Genomic DNA, 25,064 nt, shown 5'->3' with positions numbered 1-25,064 from the left:
GCTATCCAACAACAGAATGTGCATTTACTTAGCAAATGAAAAATTAGTGGACGACTTTATTACCAACCACGGAAAAATCAAAGTTAATCAACAACTCTTACAAGCATGACGACTAATCACACCCAGCCAACGACTAGTACTCACAGGCGTATGTCCATCTATTCCACACTCAATCTTAGAATCCGAATTGCAAGCACTTGGTTTCAACCTTTTGTCACTCTTATCATTTCTCCGTATAGGGACTTCCAGTCCTGAGTTCCAGCGTATATTAAGCTTTAGGCGACAAACCTATATATCCCCTTTAACCAACCATACCTTACCCGATTCTTTTATTATAACCCACGAGGAGACATCATATAGAATATGGATATCTTTAGACAACCAGACTTGTCATATATGCAAAAACATTCAGCAAAAGACTGTCCAACAAAGGCATCTGTATCAGGTGACACCACTTCAATTTCTCAAAATACAGAATCAGGTGAGAACTCTATTGAAAATAATTACAATCAGGCGACTAAAGAACTAACGAGTGGCATCCCACAAAATAAAACCGAACTTAACGATCAAGTTGTACAAAATGAAACACTAAGCACAGAACTCCAAACTAACCAAATAGAAACAGATCCAATATCACAAAAACGCACAGTTTCTGAGCGTTTTCCAACTCCTTCATCAGAACACGCTTTTGAAGTACAAAAAAACAAAGAGAAAAAGACTAAATTAAACCAAGGCAATAAACCAAAAAAGACGTTAGAGGAAATGCTGAAACCTACAGAAGAATTATTTAGAGACCAAAATTCCAGTTATCCCTTAAACTATGATCAACTAATAGATTTCTTCGAAAATTGCACAGGCTCTTCCGACCCAATAAGTATTACAAAAATGTATACCAATGAAATTTCTGAAGTTACAGACCTACTGATAAAAATTTATCCTAAACTAATTGACCAAAAATTAAAAGTACATGCACCCGAATAGGAAATAAAATTTTACGACAAATTGATCCGGACTTCCAAACCGAACCAGAAAGCGACACCTCTACGGACACATATTATAATATCAATATCATTCACTAGTTTAATCCAATGGAATCTGAATGGGTATTACACCCATTTAGAAATGTTGCAAATACTAATCTCAAAATACAGACCAATGATTCTATGTTTACAAGAAACTAATTTTAAAAACAACACTGCACATAAACTAAAAAACTTTAATTGTTTCTTTAAAAATCGACAACATGCTAAAATCGCCAGTGGAGGAGTAGCCATATACATAAAGGACGACATTAAGAGGAAACAGTAGCGATCAACAGGTAGCGAAAACGCGTTCCAAGATTGCGGCTGTAATTTTGAATATTTTTTCGAGATATTTGGCACACGTATTCGTAATATAATAAAGAATGGCGGTACAGAGCCCAATTTGAAAAATATATTAATATGTGGAAATTACTCTGTAATTAAATACAATATTAAAAAAACGAGCTTGTACCGCCATTAAGAAGAACAAAAAAATACACTTTCTTCAAATAAACTTTTTTATCCGATACCTATATTTTGTGTCATTTTGGAACTATTAAAATTTTTTATTTCATTAGTAGTTCCAAAATGACACAAAATCTAGGCATCGGATAAAAAAGTTTATTTGAAGAAAGTGTATTTTTTTGTTCTTCTTAATGGCGGTACAGGCTCGTTTTTTTAATATTGTATTTAATTACAGAGTAATTTCCACATATTAATACATTTTTCAAATTGGGCTCTGTACCGCCATTCTTTATTATATTAGGAATACGTGTGCCAAATATCTCGAAAAACTATTCAAAATTACAGCCGCAATCTTGGAACGCGTTTTGGCTACCTGTTGATCGCTACTGTATCACCTTAATAGCCCAGCAATACCACTAGAAACAAACATTGAGGCAATTGCAGTCAGAATCAAAGACGTAACTAGTTTTTCCGTATGTAACATATACATCCCCCCCAATCAAGAACTTAACCATAACGAAATATCGGATCTTTTAGAACAAATACCTACTCCACGATTAATTGTCGGGGACTTCAACGCACATAATCCTTTATGGGGTTCAAAAAAATTAACACATCTTGGTAGAAAAATAGAAGTACTTCTGGAAAAACTCAACCTAAATTTACTTAATGATGGAAAAGATACCCGTTTCGACATAAGAACGGGCGAGGGTTCTGCTATCGACCTATCTATATGTGAACCATCAATAACGCATACACTTTCATGGGATGTATTACCAGAGCCATACGACAGCGACCATTATCCTATTTTAATCCATAACGAAGATGTATCTACAGCTATACCAGAAGCAAAATGGAACTTAAAAAATGCGGATTGGACGAAATTTCAAAATCATATCGAACGCAACTTGCATGCCATAAATGAAAATAGTAATGTGAACGAAGAGGTAGATTTTATTACAAAACTAATAATAGATTCAACAGATAAAAATATTGGAAAAATTAACTTCAATAGTAAATTCCATCCAGTTCCTTGGTGGAATCATGAATGTCGACAAGTAATACAACAATCCAAAAAAGCGTTTAATAAATTCAAACGACAGAAAAACGAACAAAACTCTTTAGAATTTAAACGATTAAGAGATATAGCCAGATTTACTATCAAAAAAGCGAAATGGGACGTTTCGATGACGCCGGTTCATCGCCGGCCGTTTCGATGCCGCCGGTTCATCGCCAGTCCATTTAATCGCCGTCATATCTCGCATTTCCTAGAATTCCTAATTATTACTAAAATAGCTAATAATTGTAACTGTTGAAAATTCGGAAATATATAGACAGCGATTAATTGACTGGCGATGAATCGGCCGGCATCGGCATCGAACTGGCGGCATCGAAACGGCGGCGATGAAACGTCCTAGACCCTCAAAAAGCTAAGCGCGAATCTTGGAAAATATACGTTTCAACAATTGACAGTTCTACTCCATTGACAACTGTATGGAAAAAAGTAAAAAGAATATCTAGTGCAAAATCACACAAGTCAATAAATCTGTTAGAGCAAAATAATATAATATATAAATCCCAAAAGGAAATATCAAATATACTGGCATTAGTTTATGAAAAAAATTCAAGCGACGCAAACTATTCACCAAATTTCTTAAGGAACAAAAGAAATGAGGAAAGATATACCATAGATTATGAAGATCAAAATAATAGTGAAATAAACTTTCCAATATCGATGGATGAATTAGAAGCGGTAATAAAAAACTGTAAGAACTCGTGCCCTGGACCAGATAATATACCAACTATTTTTCTAAAAAACCTCACCTACCCATCTAAAGAACACTTAATCAGCATTTTCAACTTAATCTTCTCGAAAAGTTTATTTCCAAAGTCGTGGAGAAATTCAATAATAATTCCTATTCCTAAGCAAAGTAAATCAAAATCAAATCCCGAAACATATAGGCCAATATCTCTTACTTGTAGTATGGGCAAAATGCTAGAGAAAATAATAAATAACAGACTAATGTGGTATCTGGAATCAAAAAAATTAATTATACCAGAACAGAGTGGCTTCAGAAAACATCGTTCTACTGTAGACAATCTTATTGACGTAGAATCGGAAATACATGAGGATTTTGCAATTAAACAACATTGTATCGGAATATTTTTCGACATTCGTAAAGCCTACGATACAGTGTGGAAATTATCAATATTAAAAACTCTTAGCGAATGGAAAATTAGAGGTAATATACTCAAATATATATCAAACTTATTAGAAAATAGACAGTTTCAAGTCAGAGTAGATGGCGTATATTCCCCAAAAAGAAATCAAGAAAATGGTATACCACAGGGCTCGAACCTTAGCACAACTTTGTTTCTTATAGCTATGAACTCTATTACCGCAAAAATTAAACCTCCTGTAAAAGCTAGGCTATATGCAGATGATTTGGTTATACTTTGTAGAGGAAAGAACCCAACAACTATCCATAACCATGTCCAAAAAGCCATAAATCATATTGAAGAATGGTCATCCACAAGTAGACTTCAGTTTAATACCCTTAAAACCAAAGCAGAGTGTTTTACGAAAAGTCACCAAATACAACTGAAGAACTTATACTTAAATGGAGCACAGGTTAAATATGTAGACGAAGTTAGATTTCTAGGTATGATATTTGATCAAAAACTAACTTGGAAAATACATTTAGAATATTTAAAAAAGACATGTCAGCCTGGAACAAATTTGTTACGATCACTTGCAAACAAAAAATGGGGCGCCGACTCGTCTACATTACTACATATCTACAAGGCCCTAGTACGTTCCAAACTTGACTACGGCTCAATCGTTTACAACTCCTCAAAAAAGACGTACTTAAAAACAATAGATGTGATTCAAAATACAGGTCTTCGAATTTCCTTAGGAGCACACCACACAAGTCCAATACAAACTCTATACTGGGAGACTGGAGAGATCCCACTCACGTTTAGAAGACAATATCTAAGTCTTTCTTATGCCGCTGCAGTATCCTCTAATCAAGATAACCCAGTTATACACAACGTATTTGCTGACCGCTTTAAAAGTTGTTTCCAAAACTCAAATAGAACTGATCACCATTTTTATTACCGCATACAAACTTACTTATCAAAAATAGGTATTCATTTTCCAGACACCTACGATATTTCCGCAATCCAAACCCCCTCCTCCTTGGACAATTCGCCTTCCCTCTACTGATACCAGCTTATTGCGACTAAACAAATCAGAAACGCCTGCAAGTCAAATCAATCAAGAATTTCTTAAAATATTAAGCAAATATGGTAGCTGCTTCAAAGTTTTCACCGATGCCTCCAAAAACGAAGACGGAACTGGCGCAGCAATCTACTCGTCAGATTACACAGCAGCTTATAAGTTACCTTCATATACAACAACGTTCTCCGCTGAACTGTTTGTTATTCTAAAAGCATTGGCTCTGATAGTTAACAAAAATAATAAGAGAAACATCATTATCACAGATCCTCTCAGCACAATATTGGCATTAAAACAACTCTATTCTGATCATCCACTACTACTTTTCATTAAAAAGGAACTGAAATATGCAGAAAATATAAATATTAAAGTTAATTTTATTTGGGTACCATCTCATACTGGAATCGAAGGTAAAGAGGTTGTGGACAAAATAGCAAAGAATGCACCTAATAACCCAAACGCAGAAGAGAACACGAAAACCCTACACACCGACCTGAAAGCATATTTCAAAGTAAATACTTTTAAAATATGGCAGGATGCATGGAGGGACTCATCAACCAAGCTATACGAAGTTGACATTAACCACAATCAAATTCTACAATTCAAAAACAGAAGAGAGCAAGTAATCTTCACTCGTCTCCGGATTGGCCATACTCGATTAACCCATGACTACATACTCCAACGTGCCGATCAACCTGTGTGTGATTTGTGTAGAAGTGTCCTTACCGTAAAGCATTGTTTATTGCAGTGTCCGAAGTAGAAAGTGCAACGAAAAAAGTGCAACATACCACCAACATTAAATAGTGCACTCGGAAAAGACAGTGATACAAAAAGCATCTTCACATTCCTCAAAGACTGCAACCTCTTACCAAAAATATAGTATTTTACTTTACTTTGTATAGATTTAGAGCTTTTTATAATTTCCTATTGTTATGTTTAAAATCTATTTTTAAGTTATAATTTTGTAACACAATCCATACACGCTAAAAACCCTGCGTGGTTGATGCGTAATGTAAGGAAAAAAAAGATTGGATAATTTACATGATAAATTGAAGAATCCCAATAACAAGAATAAAACCTAATTTTAATATTTGTTAGTAGATACCTTTCACTTTTTTAAATAAAAAAATTAGTTACAGATATGACAAATATATAGAAGATGGAATCCTGCGTTTAAAAAAAAAAGCTAGTTCCAGAAGTAAGCTACCAATAATAAACTAGAGAATGTATTACAAGAAAGAACAACGCTAATACTCAACATTGCTCAATTGATTCAGATAGAAAAAGAGGAGGAAAGGGTACAACACAAGCGTGCCCGAGAAAATGAAAGGGCACAAGCGAGACACAAAAATTCATTGATTTATTAAATTTTCAAATTAAATTATACAAAGGACAATTAAATAAATAATTGATTCTATTCGAAAAATTTTTCCCAGCCAGAAATAGTGGATGTGTGAGTTATTCGTAAGGGGATTTTTCCACATTCTCTATTTCATTTGTTTGATTTCGTACGAGTGGTCGTTAAACCAGTACCTGTGGATCTTTTGATCACTGAGTGTGTTTCAAAGATCTACATCTTTTGTTTTTTCATAAATAAATAATAAAAAAATGATACATGTATATTAATGATCCTTCTTGTGGTAGTATTCGGAACGCACTCAAGTTGGTAATATTGTAAGAGTGACGTGACAGTGACAAGGACAGTGAAACGGAAATAAAACCATTCTGAATCTAGACACGATAGATACAAGTTGTTTCATTATAACCTATCCTCCAAAGTTAACCTAGGAACCCTACCACGTGTTACATTATAACATTACATGGTGCCGAACAAGATCGAATACGTTAAGAAAAGATATAAGTGCAATGGAATTCAAGGCAGCTATAAACTCGATGCAAATGTCAGGTAACTTGTATGAAAATTGGAAATTCTTCATACAAAGATTTAAAAACTATTTACAAGCTACAGAATTAACAAAGAAACCTGAAATAACCCAGTGTGCACAGCTATTACAGTTAATAGGGGACGAAGGGTTCAAAATATATAACACGTTTAAGTTCTCAACAGAAGAAAAAGACAAGTTAGAACTGTTAATAAAAAAATTTGAAGCACATTTCAAGCCAAAAAGCAACGTGTCAAATGCAAGGTATTGCCTGTTCACCAGAAAACAAGAAGAAGGTGAGTCAGTAGACAAATTTATAACAGATATTATAAACAAGGCAAAAAATTGTGAGCTAGAGAATTTGGAGGACAGTCTGATTAAGACTTGCATAACTTGTGGGGTAGCAGATGAAACGATGAGACAGAGACTATTAGAAGAAGATGAGATGAGCTTGGAAAAAGCAATCAATCTGTGTAAAAGTATAGAAAGTTCGAAAATCCAGTCTGAAAAAATGAAGTCAGAGGAGGTGCACTACATAAAGAAAAGAAACTTCAATAAGAAATATGTAAATAGAGAACAGTGGGAAGACAGAAGAGTGAATCCAACTTATTCAAAGTCCCAAGACGGCCAGTTCAATGGTAAATCTGGAAGCAGTTCAGGGTGCAGTAGGTGCGGAATGGAGCACAGAGGCCAACCATGCAAAGCATATAAAGCTAAGTGTAATTTATGTAATAAAATAGGGCATTATGCAAAAAAATGTCTTCAAAAACAAATTAAGTATGTAGATGTAGATGATTCAGAATCAGATGATTTGTTTATAGGCTTGGTAAATACTAAAAATAGCAGTTTTGATGATGATTTCATGATAAATTTTGAAGTTAACAAGCGTAAATTAAGCTGTAGATTAGATACAGGGGCAATGGCAAACGTAATATCAATAAATAAGTTAAATTCTCTAGAAGTTAATGTTGAACTACAGAAAACAAACTGCAGGTTAACGACATTTTCGGATGAAACACTTAGGGTCATTGGAAAATGTAGTTTAGAATGCAAGTATAAAGATAACATGTACAACATAATGTTTTATGTGGTAGAAATTAATTCACCAACGGTATTAGGTCTTCCTACATGTAAAGCTTTAAATATTTTAAAAAGAATCAATACTATAGAAAAAATTGAAAATAATTTGAATTCTAGAGAAGTTACATTTAAAAATGATTACTCTGATGTGAAAAAAATATTTAAAGAAGTTTTTTCAGGTATAGGCTGCTTGGATGAGCCATACAAAATCATGCTAAATGAAACTGTACAACCAGTTATACATCCTCCAAGAAAGATTCCACTACAATTAAAGGAGAAACTAAAACTTGAATTAGCTGAAATGGAGAAAAATGGAATAATTGAGAAGGTTGATGAACCTACAGATTGGGTCAACTCGATAGTCTTGGTAAGAAAACCAAAAAGTAATTCCGTAAGAGTTTGTATAGATCCTAGAGACTTGAATAAAGCTATCAAAAGAGAGCACTTTCAACTCCCTACGATTGATGAAATAGCTGCAAATTTAAAAGGTAACGTTTATTTCAGCAAGCTTGATGCCTCAAAAGCATTTTGGAGCATAAAGCTTGATGAAGAAAGTAGTAAATTATGTACTTTTAACACTTGCTATGGTAGATATAAATTTTTAAGACTGCCTTATGGCATTAGTTCAGCAAGTGAAGTGTTTCACAAAAGATTCAGTAAAATATTTAATATGGAGGGTGTAGAAACATATATTGATGATTTAATTGTTTATGGCTCATCAAAACAACAACATGATAAATGTTTATATCAAGTTTTAGAAAGAGCTAGGATAAATAATGTCAAATTTAATTATGAAAAATGTAGTTTTGGTGTAAAAAATGTAAAATTTTTAGGATTTAATTACAATAAAGATGGTCAAAGTGTTGATAGTGATAAAATTAAAGCCATTCAAGATATGAAAAAGCCAGAAAATAGAAAAGACATACAGAGATTATTAGGAATGATAACGTATTTGTCTAAACGCATAAAAAATTTGTCAGACTTAACCGCACCTCTTAGGGAATTAATTAAAGAAAATGTAGAATGGCATTGGTCACATAAACATGATGAATGTTTTAGTAAAATTAAGGAAATAATTTCAAAAAGCCCAGTATTAAGACATTTTGATATAAATGAAAAGTGTTTAATATCGGTTGACTGTTCAAAAGACTCAATAGGAGCTGTACTCTTACAAAAAGGTCAACCAGTAGCTTACATATCAAAGGCTTTAACTTTAACACAACAAAATTATGCACAAATTGAAAAAGAACTTCTTGGAGTTCTGGTGGCATGTGAGAAATTTCATAATTATATATATGCTTCCAAGTTTGATATAGAAACTGATCACAAACCATTGATATCCATAGTAAAGAAACCCTTAATGAATGCGCCACCACGACTTCAAAGAATGTTATTTAAATTGCAGAGGTATGACTATAATCTGATGTATAAAAAAGGTAAAGAACTATATATAGCTGATACGCTATCGAGATGTTGTTCGGAATTGCCTGTAATAAAGAATGATTTAGATATTGAACTAGAATCACAAATTTGTTTAATAAGATTAAACATTAATGTTTCAAACAATCAACTGCAAAAAATCAAAGAAGAGACTAGCAAAGACAAAACTTTAATTGATCTAAAGACTTTCATAAAAAAAGGTTGGCCAAAAGAATTAAATAATGTACATAAAGATTTAAAAGCATTTTTTAAGAGTAAAGATGAAATAACCTTCTTTGATAGTTTGTTGATGAGGAATAGTCAAATTATAATTCCTCATGTAATGAGAAAAGAAATGTTAAAAAGAATTCACTATGGCCATCAAGGAATAAATAAATGTAAAATGTTAGCTAGGGACATGGCAACGTGGCATTAGATAGAAAACAAAGTGTTTTAATTTTCGCCTGCATTTTACCCGATTTTCGCGTGGTGCAGCGAACATTGAATGCTGAGTGAGTGAAAAAGGTAAGGTATAAACTGTGCCCTACCTAATGCAAGAATAATATAAGTAAAAACGGTAAAAAATAGTATAAAATACTAAACGGACAAATAAAAGTGAGGTTAACAGCTAACAGATAAGCTTATAAACACTGGCGAACGCTGGTCAAATTTCAAGCGGTGTTGCCGGATTTAAAAAAAATAGAAACACCTGCCGAAAAACAAAAGCAATTTTGGTGCGTGGATAATTGGGCATACCTCCTCGTGGTTGAAACGGGTGTGCCCAGTTAACGCTACGTACAAAATGGCTGAGAACGAGTATAGTGTGGACGAAAAGACAAGAAAAAGAGGAGATGAATCGGAAGATGAGGCAGACGATAGCAGAAGTAAAAAAGTACATCGGTCGCCTGGGAATGATAGGCAACTAGAAAAAATATTGGAGAGCCTAAATATTATCACAATGGAAATAAGGGAACTAAGAGAAGAGCAAAAAGAGTACAGAGCGGAAATGAAGGAACTCAGACAAGAAAATGAAAAGCTGAAACAGGAAAACAGAGAAACCCAACAAAAAGTGGAAGAATTGGAAAATAAAATAGACAGAATGGAAAAGGACAAAAGACGAAATAATATAATACTGCAGGGAGTAGATATGGATACCTACGATCAAAACATAACAAAAGATAACGTCCAAGATTTTTTATGCAATGCACTAAAAGTTGAGACAAAAATAAAAAGCGCAAGAAAAATTGGAAGTAAATCCTGCTTGATTGAGCTCGAAAATGCAACGGACAAAGAAGAAATTATGAAAAATAAAGGCAAATTGAGAGACATAAAGGGAAAAGAAATATATATTAATGACGACATGGACAAAAATGAACGGATGATACAGGGTAAAATCAGAACGAAGGCAAAAGAGGTTAAATTGGAAGGAAAAAACGTCAAGGTAGGATTTCAAAAAATAAAAATAAATGAGGAGGTATGGACATGGAATAAACATCAGCAACAACTCTTAAAAATAGAAAACCAAAACAGAAACCAAAAAAACTAAACGACGTAAATGAAACGGTAGCAACAACGGCAATGGACAAGGAGACGATTGGGATTAAAAACAAGAAAATGAAAACTAATTTGGGAACATGGAACGTAAGAGGCACTTATGAAACGGGAAAACTTAAAGAATTAATTAGAGAAACAAAAAGATATGAAATAGATATATTAGCTTTACAAGAAACAAAACAATTAGACACAGAAATAGTAGAAATAGATGATATAGTATTTTTTAAAAGTGGGGGGAATAACAGATTGCTAGGAACAGGCTTTATCATACAGAAAAGATGGAAAACCAGATGGAAAAGGATGATGAATTTCAAGCCGATATCAGATAGAATGTGCACAATCAGGTTAAAAGGGAATCAACGAAACATAAGCATAATAAATGTACATGCACCAATAGAAGACGCCACCGAAGAAGACAAAGATGCATACTATGAGCAACTAGAGAGAGAATATGACAGATTACCAGCATTTGATATCAAAATAGTAATGGGAGACTGCAATGCTAAAGTGGGAAAAGAGGATATATATGAAAATATAACAGGAAAATACAGTAAACACGATGTATCAAATGATAATGGTCAACGAATTATAGGTTTTGCCACAGAAAGACAAATGGTAATAAAAAGCACATACCAACGCAGAAAAGATATACATAAAGGAACGTGGATTTCCCCTGACAAAAGGACAATAAATCAAATAGACCACATATTAATAGAGAAGAAGCACGCCCATAATATAATAAATATAAAAAGTATGAGAGGAGCGGAATGTGACTCAGATCACTTTTTGGTAAGAGCAGCCTATAGAATAAATGCTAATATAAAGAAAGACAATCCAAGGGACAAAGAAATCAAAAAACAATTCAACACAGCAATACTAAAAGATAATATGACACAGAAGAAGTACGAACAACAAATAACCAGCAGACTAAACGAAGAACCAGAAACACTAGACCCGGAAGAAAAGTGGGAAAGCATAAAAGAAGCAGTTTTAAACACCAGTAAAGAAATATTAATTAAAGGTAATAGAAAACAAAAAGCAAAAGAATGGTATGATGAGGAATGTCAAAAAATAGCAGAAGAAATTAGAAAAATAAGAATAAAAAACTTAAGAAATAATAGTGACATTAGCACACAAGAATATAGAGAATTGAAGAGAATTATGAAGAGAACATGCAGAAATAAAAAAAGAAAATACAACGAAGAAAAACTCAAAGTGATAGAGGAAAAATTCCAAAAAAAGGAAATAAGATCCTTTTACCAGGAAACAAGAAAAATGGAAAGGGGATATCAGAAACATAACCTATATATGAAAAATGAGGAAGGAATATTAATAAATGAACCCGGGGAAATAATGAGAAATTGGCAAACTTATTTTACACAACTTTTAAACAAAAACGAAGAAGAAAGGGGAACAATCCAGGAAATTGAAGATGACCATATAGTAATAGAAACACCTACGAGGGAAGAAATAGAAAATGAAATAAGAGGGCTAAAAAACAATAAAAGCCCAGGAATAACGGAAATATCGGCGGAAATGATAAAGGCAGGAGGAAAAAGACTACACAAGGAGATACATAGCCTGATAAAATGTATATGGGAAACAGAAAGAATGCCAGGAGAATGGACCAGGGCAAGGATATGCCCCATACATAAAAAAGGTGATAAAATGAGATGTGAAAATTATAGAGGTATCGCGTTGCTAGAAGTCGTGTACAAAATATTGACAAACATCTTAAGAAAAAAGCTGAATCAATACACGGAAAAGATATTGGGCGAATATCAGGCAGGATTCAGAAGTAATAGGTCGACGACAGACCAAATATTTGCGTTAAAAGAAATCCAAACTACGTGCTACGAACATAAAATAGCAGTATACGTCCTGTTCGTCGACTTTAAACAGGCCTATGATACGGTAAAGCGCCAACAGATGTACGCACTAATGAAAGAAATGGGCATACCAAGTAAAATCGTCAGGATGGTAAAGATGACTATGGATAACTCCACAAACGAAATAGCATGGAAGGGACATAAATCAAATAATTTTGAAACAAAGGAAGGATTAAGACAAGGAGACCCACTATCAACGACTCTTTTTAATGTAATACTGGAAGGAATAATCAGGAAAAGTAAAATAAGCACACAGGAAACGATTTTTAAAAATGGCCACCAATGTATTGCATTCGCAGATGATCTAACATTATTATCGACAAGTAAGAAAGAGCTAATAAAATTAATGAGCAATATAATAAAACAAGCCAAACCTTTTGGTCTTCTCATAAATAAGGAAAAGACAAAATACATGATAATGGGATAAACAGATAAAGAAAATGAAGACAATTTCACATTGGAGATAGAAGGAGAAAATGTATGCGCATTTAAAAGAGTTTCAGAATTTACATACCTGGGTGTAAAAGTAGATGAAAAGGGACATGGGGAAGGGGAAATAAAAGCAAGAATAGCAAAAGCAAACAAAAAGTATGGAGCATTGCGTCCATTAATGAAATCCAAAGATGTGTCAAGAAAAACAAAAATAAGAATCTACAAAACAGTTATCAGACCTACAGCTACATATGCATGTGAAACATGGGTGCTTAAAAAATCAGAAATAGACCTTTTAGAAAGATGGGAGAGGAAAATACAACGAGCAATATATGGAGGCGTGAAAATAGACGGTCAATGGAGAAGAAGAAATAATAAGGAACTTGAAGAACTATATAATGAACCAAAAATAACGACGGCAATCAAAGCACAGAGAATCCGATACTTAGGACACATAGAAAGAATGGGAAAGGCGAGAATGCCAAAAATGGTTCTATTACGTAAGCCAATACAAAAAAGAAGAATAGGAAGACCAAGAAGGAGATGGAAGGACAGCGTATATGAAGACTTAAAACAAAGTAATATTGTAAACTGGAAAGAAAAAGCTTTGGACAGAAAACAATGGAAGGAAGTGCTGAAGAAATGTATGGAAAGACTATAATGTTAAGTGTAGTATTAAGTGTTTTATACAAACAAATGTAATATTGTATATATTATAGTAGTATAGGATATAGCATTATATATAAATATGTAATAGTAATTGTAAGGAAAAATTAAATCTTTCAGCCCTAGGCCTTCACGGCCTGTTGAGCTTAATAAATAAATAAAATGTTAGCTAGACAATCATTATATTGGCCTTCCATGACAGTTGACATTGAGAATGAAGTTAAAGGTTGTCCAATTTGCCCACAATTTGAAAATGCAAAGAGAGAACCTTTGACTCCACACAATATCCCAGAACTCCCCTGGGAGGAAGTTGGCTCTGATATATTTTACATAGGTCAAAAAAGTTATTTAATGGTGGTAGATTATTACAGTAAATATCCAGAAATTTGTCTGTTGAACGATACAACCAGTTCAACTATAATTACACATTTAAAATCGATATTTGCTCGTCATGGAATACCAAAAATATTTTACTCTGATGGTGGACCACAATACACAGCCAATGAATTTGTTAAATTTTGTCAAGAATGGGAATTTAAAAGCATAAAGTCAAGCCCAGAAAATCATAGATCTAATGGTCTAAGTGAAAGATATATTCAAACCTACAAAAAAGCGCTAAGAAAATCTCTTAGAGATGGTAAAGATACATATTTAACATTGCTACAACTTAGAAATACACCAATTGATTCAAATTTACCATCACCATCTCAACTTTTAATGTCACGAGTACTTAGAACTCAGATTCCCACCACTGACAAAATTCGAAAACCAAAATTATGTAATTCTAAAATAGTAATCAGCGATTTTCAGAAAAGACAATTTTTAGTTCGCATTCCTGCAACTTCTGACGATGAACATTCAGATAACGAATCTGAAACTAGTGAGTCACAAAATTTTGAAAGTGTCTCTGATAACCATTCTGATCATCACTCTCCAATAAACTTACCTCCACAAACCTCTTCAGGTCGAATTGTTAAAAAACCTGATAGACTAGATTTATAAGTAATTTTATTATAAAATAAAAGGGGGTAAAGGGTGAATGAAACAATTGTGGAAATTTATAAATGTTTATTTAAAGATTTGTTAAAGAAAGTTATGTTTATTTTGTCATTATAAAAAGAGGGGGATGTGATGTATGTAAATAGGTAGTATTCGGAACGCACTCAAGTTGGTAATATTGTAAGAGTGACGTGACAGTGACAAGGACAGTGAAACGGAAATAAAACCATTCTGAATCTAGACACGATAGATACAAGTTGTTTCATTATAACCTATCCTCCAAAGTTAACCTAGGAACCCTACCACGTGTTACATTATAACATTACACTTCTATTTCCCCATAAAGCTTGTTACTGACCAGGAGGTATACTATAATAGATATAATATATCTCATATTGCTCACTATAACGATGAGTGAGCCTGCATAAACGAAACCATAATATACATTATAGTTCCGTGTATGCAGCTTCACTCATTACTATAGTGAGTGATATTATGAGATATATTTTAGTATAGTTCCCCGTGCGTGACAAGCTTAACACAAAAATTTTTATAAGGTTATCAAACATCTTAACTTCAGTAAATTCAATAATTTAGCTTATTTCTGGACTTAGCAATTCATTTTCAAAATTGTCTTCATTTTCATCTCTCTCTATGTTATAAATATATTGCTTCAGTGGAAGATAAGACAATTGAATCAATTTAATTGTTTTGTTTTCTGCCATATACAAAAAGGGATGTATTTGTGGACTCGTTAAAAATGGTTTCAGGGGACGATGAGAATCTTCAAATATCAACCCATTGCTATGATCTGAATTTAAACAGCAATAATACAGAATTATTTATATTTGGCACAAAAAATATTATGGTAGGGGAGCCCAAGCGGGGATTTTTGCAGTCACTCGAGCGCGTCAGATTAGCATATGGTGAGAGACCTGGTACCCTGCAGATGTACCTCTACTATATATTGGCTCTTAACACAGGGGAGTTCGTTAAGGGGGGCCCGAAAAAAAAAATCTACCCTTAAAAAAGCTCGAAATTGTCAGATTAAGATAAGGTAGATTAAGTACATGCAAAAGAGTGTATATTTCAAAAATCTGACGATTTGAGCCGGGCGTAAGGAAATGGGTGAGTCCCAAAGTTTCACAAGAAAAAAGCGAATATTTCGCGAAATAAATGACAGATCGAAAAACTAAAAAATATGTGCTCAATATTTTTTAAAAATCTATCGAATGATACCAAACACGACTTCTCACGGAGAGGGGTGGGGGGTAAATTTAATATTTTTAATACGAATCCCGCGATATTTCGCGAAATGAACATCAGATCGAAAAACTGTAAAATACACTTATTCAATATTTTTGAAAAATCTGTCGAAAGACACCAAATACGACCCCCCATGGATGTGGGGTGGGGGGTTACTTTAAAATCTTAAATAGGAACCCTCATTTTTTATTGCAGATTTGGATTCCTTACGTAAAAATAAGTAACTTTTATTCTAAACATTTTTTCGAATTATGGATAGATGTCGCTTTAATCGGAAAAAACGATTGTTGGAAATGGAAAATTAAATTAAAAAATGGCAAGCGCCCACTAAAATGGAAAACTTTACTTAACTTTTTTTGGTTTTAGGACCTACTCTTTACAACCCAATAGGTCCCCAAAGCGCTCGAGTGACTGCACATTTAGCATACTTTGCTCCCCTACCATTAGTAAGAAGGTACCTATTTAAAACATATTCAGGGAGTATTACGAAATTGTCAAAATATAAAATCAGTCTTCCTCGTATTCTATAGATTTATTAAAAATTTTGAGAATTTCATGATACACCCAGTATGTTTTGGATACTTAACTCTGCAGCTTTTTTTTCAAGGTAGATACTATCTACTGTTTTTGAGAACCATGTGCATACATAATTCTAGTAACTATATCAATACCTTTCATTTTGGAATCGTAAAATATTTGGCAATTCAAAGAAACCATTCTTTTAAAAATGAGAAAAATAAACAATTTTTTAACAAAACTAGAGGTAAAACTTTTACCAATTTCATGTTTCACAGATTATTCTGGTGGGTAATTTTAAGATATTCTGGTAGGTACTTATGCAAGATGGGATAAAAAACTATTCTATTTTTATTTTTTACAACTTGTTTTCCTTTGTTAATGAATATAGTTGGGTAGGTATATAATAATACATACCTATTATAATTTTCTCAAAGTATAACCCATCTTTAATTTAATATCTAATAACTCTGCTCAAAAAATTACAGTAGGTATGTGTAAATAAAAAACAAAATAACAAAAAATTTGTGATTGAGAAATTTTAGAAAAAAAAAAATTTTACTTTTGCAATAAATTTAATCAGACCTACAAGATTTTAGGTTATATTTTTAGTTTCGTGGTAACCAGAAACCATGAAATATACAAAAAGCAAGGTTTATCCTCCAAATAACTTTTTATTTGGTACTTTACTCGACAGTTAAATATTTGACATATAACGTCAATTTATCTGCCGGATAACTTTATTCCAGAGTGAAAAGACGCCACTTTTTTATCTGTCAGATAAACTTCCCAATAACTTTTATTCGGAGGTGAAAAGACCGGGCCTAAGAAAAATAAAACCCAGAAAAAGGAAGGTAATATAGAATAATTGCAATGTTAATCTAAGAGAAGACAGTGATGATAACGTTGAAGAAGTTAGTAACCAAGAAAACTTTCTTTATCTGACAATGACATTCAAAAATATAGAAGTCTAGTAGAAAATTGTGTGGAATAGGCTAAAAAAATGACAACAACTTCTGACAAGTCTCATCCACCACTCAACAGGTATGTAGATAATTTGAATACATCTATCTCAGATATTGACAAAGGTAAAGGTGATCTCAAAAACACCATTGGTGTTATTGTTCTTCGACAAATGACGAACGAATTTACAAATTTGGTGCCAAATTTGATGTACCTACTTCAAAATCTATATACTGGGTTTTGTTTTTTCTTACTTAATAATTTATCTAACTTTTTGAGGTATAAAGTTCTCTAATAGGTTTTTAATTTTTTTTCTAGATCAAAATTCGACATTTGCCACCAAAGTTGTTTAGAGGTAGTAGATAAAAACTAAGACTTTAAAATGCAAATGCAAGAAGGTAATGATACTCCGCGATTCTAAGTGTCTTCGAAGCACACCATGGAGAAATATATATTAATTTTTATGATTGAGATATAAAATTATTATTTCTATAAAAAACACTGATTCTTTTTTATGATCTTTTGTATTACCAATTATCCATTAGTTTGAACAACGAATCATTATTGTTTTGATAAAATGATTATTTTCCAATTACAGAGTAGTTTATTCAGTTTATCTACACACACCGGCAAAATTAAAGGAACACCTTAAAAATGGGACATGTTTGATGTCTCGTATTTCCTAAACCAGTTGTCCGATTAGAGTGATTTTTTTAGTACGTTGTAGCCTTGTTTTTTAAGAATATCGGTGTAATATTATTGTTGCTAGTCAAGTAAATGTCATTTTATACCGGGTGTAACAATCATACTGTGTTTTTGCCTTAAAGTTTGGATCAGCCTGTGGAATATTCTAACATATATTATAAAATATTGAAATTAAAACTCGATTGTAGCTTTAGGCTTTCTTAACATTTTCTTTTTGGATTCATTCGCTTATATTGGATAATAAAAAGGTTAGGTAATATAACAAATAACCATGTTCTTCATCAATACATTTTTTTTAATGTTATAATATTTACAATCTGTCCTTAACTAAGAACAATAGGTAAATTATTTGATATATCAATACATGGTATTTTTTAAAAAAAGGGTGACAAGCTTTAAGGGGTAATTCCCCATGAAAAATTAATGACGGTTTGCTTTATAAACATATGCCCGCAAATGCTTCGTTTCCGAGATACGGGTGTTGAATTTTTTATTACAAACTGATGATTTATTTATTGCTCTAAAATCAGTTGAGGTATGCAAATGAAGTCTGGTAGGTTTTAAGACATAGTTATTGCTCATTTTTTGACATAAAATAAAGAATTTTATATTCACCATTGGCGTGCATACGGGATATATTTAAAATATTTATACCCGTATGCACGCCAATGGTAAATATAAAATTCTTAGTTGTATGTCAAAAAACGCGCAATCACTACTTCTTAAAACCTACCAAATTTCATTTACATATCTCAACCCGTTTTAGAGCAATAAATAAATTGCCAGTTTGTAAGAAAAAATTCAACATCCCGTATTTTGGAAACGAAGCATTTGCGAGCATATGTTTATAAAGCAAACGGTCATTAATTTTTTATGCAGAATTCCCCTTAAAGTTGGTCGCACTTATTTAGAAATACCCTGTACTGATGCAGAACATGATTATTTGTTAAAGTTAGTTGTGGATGTGGTAAAGAATTTTCAGAATTTTACGTAAATTTTAATACAACAGATCTAAAACAAATTACAATAACTTGAATGTAAGGAGTAAAAATGTTCGTTCATCGAAGCGTTGGTTTTGTGTGTATTCTCGTCGTTATGTACTTTTTCGTCACCCAGTAACCCTGGCGAATGAACTTGGGTCACTTCGTTCGGCAATCTTCGGTAATACGCACTTGTACAATAATTGGCAGGAGTCTAATAAATTTCAAAGTCAATGTACTTAACATATACTCCCCCACGTTGAAACCCCAAGGACCGGGTTTCAATAAAAAGTGTTTTTTTTATTTATAGTTTGCAAACAAAAAGTTATTGATCTTGGTTAGGCAGAACACATAATTTCACAACCGGTCGTTTAATCTCACCAGAGTTTGTCTTTATCACAACCGACCGCACAATATTGTCACTTCCGGTGTAAGTTTTTAAAATTCTGCCTAACTGCCACTTTAAGGGAGGAAGTCCATCATCCTTTACTAGAACCATGCGTCCAGGCTGGATCAGCTGTTGGCAATTCTCCTTCCACTTGACCCGCTGTTGAAGATGGGATACATATTCTTTGGACCATCTTGTCCAAAAGTGCTGTAATATCTGTTGCACCCTTTGGAATCTTTAAAGACGATTTTCATTAATGTCCATTAAGTTTTGTTGTGGTATACTCGTCAATGAAGATCCGATTAACAAGTGTTCAGGAGTAAGAGGGTTAGGGTCATTTGGGTCATTAGAAAGAGGATAGAGTGGTCTAGAATTGAGACAAGCCTCTATTTGATATAAAACCGTGGTAAATTCTTCAAATGTTAAATTGCATTACCTACTACACGTTTCATGTGGTGCTTAACTGATTTAATGTTTGACTCCCATAATCCACCGAAGTGGGGAGCACGTGGAGTAATGAAATGCCATTGAATACCGTCGATTGAGAGGTCTGTAATAATGTGATCAGCATTTGTGTTAAAAAATTGTCTGAGTTCATTATTTACTCCCACGAAAGTGCTGCCGTTATCTGAAAATATTTCGGAGCATTTACCGCGTCGTGCCGTGAATCGGCGTAATGCCGCTAAGAAGCATTCTGTCGTGAGATCACTGACAACTTCTAAATGTATAGCCTTACTGGCGAAGCAAATGAAGAGAGCAATATAAGCTTTAGAAGTTTTGTAATTACGACCCTTTCTATCTCGTAATAAAACGGGACCAGCATAATCGACACCAGAAACCGTGAACGGACGTGAAGGGGTAACTCGTGACTTCGGAAGATTGCCCATAAGATACTGTTCGGGTTTATTGTTAAATCTAAAACATCGGACACAATCACGAACAATTTTTTTAACCAAATTGCGCCCTGATATTAGCCAGTAATTTTCTCTTAAGGAAGCAAGAAGTGCTTGAGGACCAATATGTAAAAGTTTCAAATGCTCATGTCGAGCAATGAGTTTCGTGAGGTGATCTTTTGAAGGTAGGACTATGGGGTATTTCTTGTTAAAATCAAATGACGAATGATGTAAACGACCGCCAACGCGTATTAATTTTGTTGTTGTATCAAAGAATGGAGTTAGGCCAAGAAGTTTACTTCTTTTGTCAATTTGATTGGAATTGGAAAGTGCATCATAATCATATGGAAATGATTGACGTTGTACGAATCTAATTAAGGTTAAAAGGGAATTATTGAGTTCTATTGTGGTCAAGGGACCTGTTATTCGCAAATGTTTATGAATCGACAGATTGTCTTTAAATCTTAAGACATAAGCAAAGAGGCGTGTTAGTTTATTTAAAGAAGAATATTTGTAATAAAAGGTAAATTCGTTGTTGATGTGATGAAACACAAGAATTTTGTTACGGAGTTCAGGTAGTTCAGAATTTATACAAACATCTTGATGTTTTGTATATTGAGACCATTCTTCTTGAGGCAAAGTGAGCCAAGAAGGGCCATGAAACCATATGTTGGAATCACTAAGCGAAGAAGGACTTATACCTCGTGACAGTAGATCTGCTGGATTATCATAAGTATTAACATATTTCCAAAATTCAGGGTTGGTCAGTTTATGTATTTGTGAGACTCGATTTGCTATAAAAGTCTTAAGTAAATGGGGAGAGGTGTTTATCCATGAAATAACAATTTTAGAGTCAGTCCAATACGTAATGTTTTTAAAGGAGACATTTGCAGATGAAGTTACCTAGGGAATCACAAGACGGATTCCAAAGTAATCCTAGTGTTTTGTTATGTTCGTCAGAACCAATATGCAAAAAATCAGGATCAGAATGATTTTGTGGAGACGAATCATTGGTAGTCCATTTTCTCAGAGGAAAACCCTAGGAAGATAGTAAATATGAAATAGTTTCCTTAATTTCTCGGAGTTCTTCCGATGTGTCACAACCAGTTAATAGATCATCTACATAAAAATCGTGCAAAATTATAGAGGAAATTTGTGGGTATTCGGAAATATGTCGATGAGCAATTTCATGAAGAGACCTAATGGCAAGAAATACTGCTGATGCAGTACCGTAGGTAACAGTATTCAGTGTATAAGCAGAAATCTCATCATTTTTATTAAATCTCCAAAGGATCTTTTGAAGGTAACGTTGTTCAGGAGTAAGGAAAACCTGACGATACATTTTAGTTATATCTGCACCCAGTACGAATTTATGTTGCCGAAATCTAAGTAAAATGTAAAATAAATTATCTTGTAAATGAGGGCCGACATACATGATGTCATTTAATGAGTAGCCTGTGGTAGTTTTCGCACTACCATCAAATACAACTCTTAACTTTGTAGTGGTTGAAGATTCCTTTAAAACGCAGTGATGAGGTAAGAAGAATCCAGAATTATCATTAGTGTCATTTATTAGGGACATGTGACCAAGTTTAATGTACTCACGTATGAAGTCATGATATTCTGATTTTAATTGAAGGTTATTTTTAAGTTTTCTCTCTAAGTTTAAAAAACGTTTTTTGGTAGTCATCAGAGAATCCCCTAAAACTGATGGAGATTCCTTTAGTGGAAGAGTAGTGATAAAACGACCATCACAATGGCAAGAAATGTGCTGCTTAAAATGATTTTCACAATAGATATCTTCTTCGGAAACAAACTTAGTTTTAGGACACTCCTCTAGTTCCCAAAACTTTGTGAGCTGTGAATCTAATTCACTGGTAGAAGAGAAGTAACAATTATGTTGGGGGTGGTGTTGAATATTTGTTGGAATTGGGCCAGAAATTATCCAACCAAGAGTGGTTTTTTGAATGATCGGTAACCCAGGACCAAGTTTAATTTGTCCCACGTTTAAAATATCCCAGAATGTGTCAGCTCCAATAAGAAGGTCTACTGGACCAGGTTTTTCAAAATTCTGGTCAGCTAGAAGTAATTTTGTTGGAATATTGAGCTGGGAACGATTGATCTGTATGTAAGGTAAATTACTTGTTATGTTGGGCAACATTAGACAAGATATTTTTTTCGAGAAATTGTTAATATCTGATTTAAATGTTAGTGATGTCCGGAAGTTAATATTGTGAGTTAATTGATTAATTCCCGAGATCAAAATGTTGACTTTTTCCTTGGAAAGTTGTAAAATATCAAAAAATTTCTCAGATATAAAGTTGGATTGACTTCCGTTGTCCAAGAGTACTCTGCATTTATGTGAGTTGCCGAACTTGTCAAAAACGTTAACAACAGCAGTTGAGAGTAGAATATACGGTTTAATAGCAGTGTGAACACTTGAGCTTATATCATGTGTTGAAGAGAAGTTAGAGGTAGAAGTAAATTCATTAGACTGCAACCCAGTGTTTGGAACATTGGAAGGTAATGAAGATTGAGAAGAATTGTTTTCTGTGGAAACTGAATTTGAGGATTGTGAATTCTCGAAGTGTAACATAGTGTGATGGATCCTTCCACATTTTCTACAACCAGTAGAACGACAATCCTTAGTACGATGGCATGTGCCAAGACAATTAAGGCATAAACGTAGACGTTTTGCATTGTTTAACCTATTAGTAGGATTTAGTTTTAAGAAGTCAGGACAATAATATATTTTATGTTCCTTATTACAAAAGTTGCATTTAAACCTATTCTCTGTGTTAGAAACAAAGGCTCTTGTTTCAGACTTATTACCTTTGTAACGTGGTGAATTTTGATCCTGTTTATTATCATTGTAGTTGTCTAATGACTCTAAGATACGACATCGTTCTTTTAAAAATTTCAGTAAATCATCTAAAACTGGTAGGTTGTCTTTACAATTTTGTGACTCCCAAGAGCGTCTTGTTGAGTTATCAAATTTTGTTGTTAACAAATAGATAATCAAATCATCCCAGTGTTTAGTGGGGCGTTTTAAAACTTCTAAAGCACGTAAATGTTTTTGTGTATTGTCTAGAAGTTGTCTGAGACCTTGATTTGATTCTTTTGTGACTAGTGGTAGGTTAAAGAGAGCTTTACTGTGATTGTTTACGAGTAACTGTTTATTTTCAAATCTTTCGATCAATAAACTCCAAGCAATGTCGTAGTTTGCATCGCAAACTTGCAAAGATTTAATAGTGTCGGCAGCTATGCCACGTAATGACAGACGTAAGTAATGAAACTTTTGTACATTGGAAAGTGAAGTATCATCATTAATAATAGAATTAAAACTGTCGCGAAAGAAGAGGAATTGATCAAAGGATCCATCAAATGTAGCTAGATTCAATAGAGGTAACTTAATGTTGCTTGTATTTGTAGGCCCAGCTGCTATTGAACCATTGACACTACGTGAATCAGACGTGTCAGTAGGTCGTCATAATTTTCCTCGCAGTCAGGATCATCAGTTTCAATAAGCAGCTGAACCTCATTAAAAACATCTAAAAGCTCTTCGGCTTTGGATAATCGAATTTCTAAATCTACGAAGTCGATAATTTCATTATTTTCTATACTTCGAAAATATGTTGTTAAACGTGTAAGAGCACCTTTAGTGGCCATTCTCTTTGTTTTGTTTTGGTCTGACATTTTTGACAATATGACCAAAATTTATGAGGATGCAAATAATTAAATATTATGTATGTATGTTAATTAAATGATGTAATTTTAGTAATCTAATATATGTGACGTATATTATTATACAGGTATAAACAATCAAAATTTGTTTGATGTTTCAAGCAATAAATATTTGATCTTCGATGAATGTAATTAAATAAAAAGAAATGATTTATTCAAGTGCAGAAAACGGAAATAAATGTTTTGTGATTCAAATATTATTATGTACGTAAGAATAATTATTAACGTTTAGTTACGATCTGTCATAATAAAATAAAAAATCAGCTAGCACATTCACAATGAATACGAGAGTAGGTAAAACGTCAAATATGTCACTATTCGAAATAAATATATTAATTTAGATTGAAACTCATGTACTTAAAATATTTATCAAATAGAGACTGAAAAAATGTGAAATTATAAAAAGGATTCAGTATTCAGTGTTGTAAATAATGTAGCTTCCTGGGGTTGATACAGAGCGGGTCAAGTACGACGTCGGTTTGTAGAATGTAAAACTGCTATTTTCTTTGTAGTTCTGCTGGCACTGTAGATTCGCAGTTCGAAGGACCAATAGTTGTGGATGTGGTGAAGAATTTTCAGAATTTCACGTAAATTTTAATACAACAGATCTAAAACAAATTACAATAACTTGAATGTAAGCAGTAAAAATGTTCGTTCATCGAAGCGTTGGTTTTGTGTGTATTCTCGTCGTTATGTACTTTTTCGTCACCCAGTAACCCTGGCGAATGAACTTGGGTCACTTCGTTCGGCAATCTTCGGTAATACGCACTTGTACAATAATTGGCAGAGTCTAATAAATTTCAAAGTCAATGTACTTAACAAAAGTACCTAATTTTTTATTATCCAATATAAGCGAATGAATAAAAAAAATGTTAAGAAAGCCTAAGGCTACAATTAAGTATTAATTAAAATATTGTATTTAAGCTAGAATATTCCACAAGGTGTTCTAAACTTTAAGG

General features: G+C 33.3%; 1 protein-coding gene across 1 annotated transcript; it reads right to left on the bottom strand.

Moving 5' to 3' along the window:
* Positions 1-19,086: 19,086 nt before the first annotated feature.
* On the bottom strand, positions 19,087-24,057 carry LOC126885440 (uncharacterized). The gene is made up of 3 exons (XM_050652010.1): positions 23,835-24,057; positions 22,179-23,751; positions 19,087-19,111 (listed from the first exon to the last, which is right to left on the bottom strand). Exons 1-3 carry the CDS (start codon positions 24,055-24,057, stop codon positions 19,087-19,089), a joined length of 1,821 nt encoding a protein of 606 aa, XP_050507967.1.
* Positions 24,058-25,064: the final 1,007 nt, after the last annotated feature.

Source organism: Diabrotica virgifera, chromosome 5, assembly GCF_917563875.1.
Source record: "Diabrotica virgifera virgifera chromosome 5, PGI_DIABVI_V3a".
Taxonomy (NCBI): Eukaryota; Metazoa; Arthropoda; class Insecta; order Coleoptera; family Chrysomelidae; genus Diabrotica; species Diabrotica virgifera.
The sequence above is the reverse complement of the archived record's forward strand: the minus strand, read 5'-3'. Positions and strand labels throughout refer to the sequence as shown.

Excerpts from the sequence above, each read along its gene's own strand:
- LOC126885440 (XM_050652010.1), bottom strand. The coding sequence starts at position 24,057 with ATGTCAGACCAAAACAAAACAAAGAGAATGGCCACTAAAGGTGCTCTT. Across the intron at positions 23,752-23,834 it reads TTATGACGACCTACTGACAC|CTACATTTGATGGATCCTTT; the intron begins GTCTGATTCACG and ends TATTGAATCTAG. Across the intron at positions 19,112-22,178 it reads GAGGAGTGTCCTAAAACTAA|ATCTGTTGTATTAAAATTTA; the intron begins GTTTGTTTCCGA and ends AATTTGTTTTAG.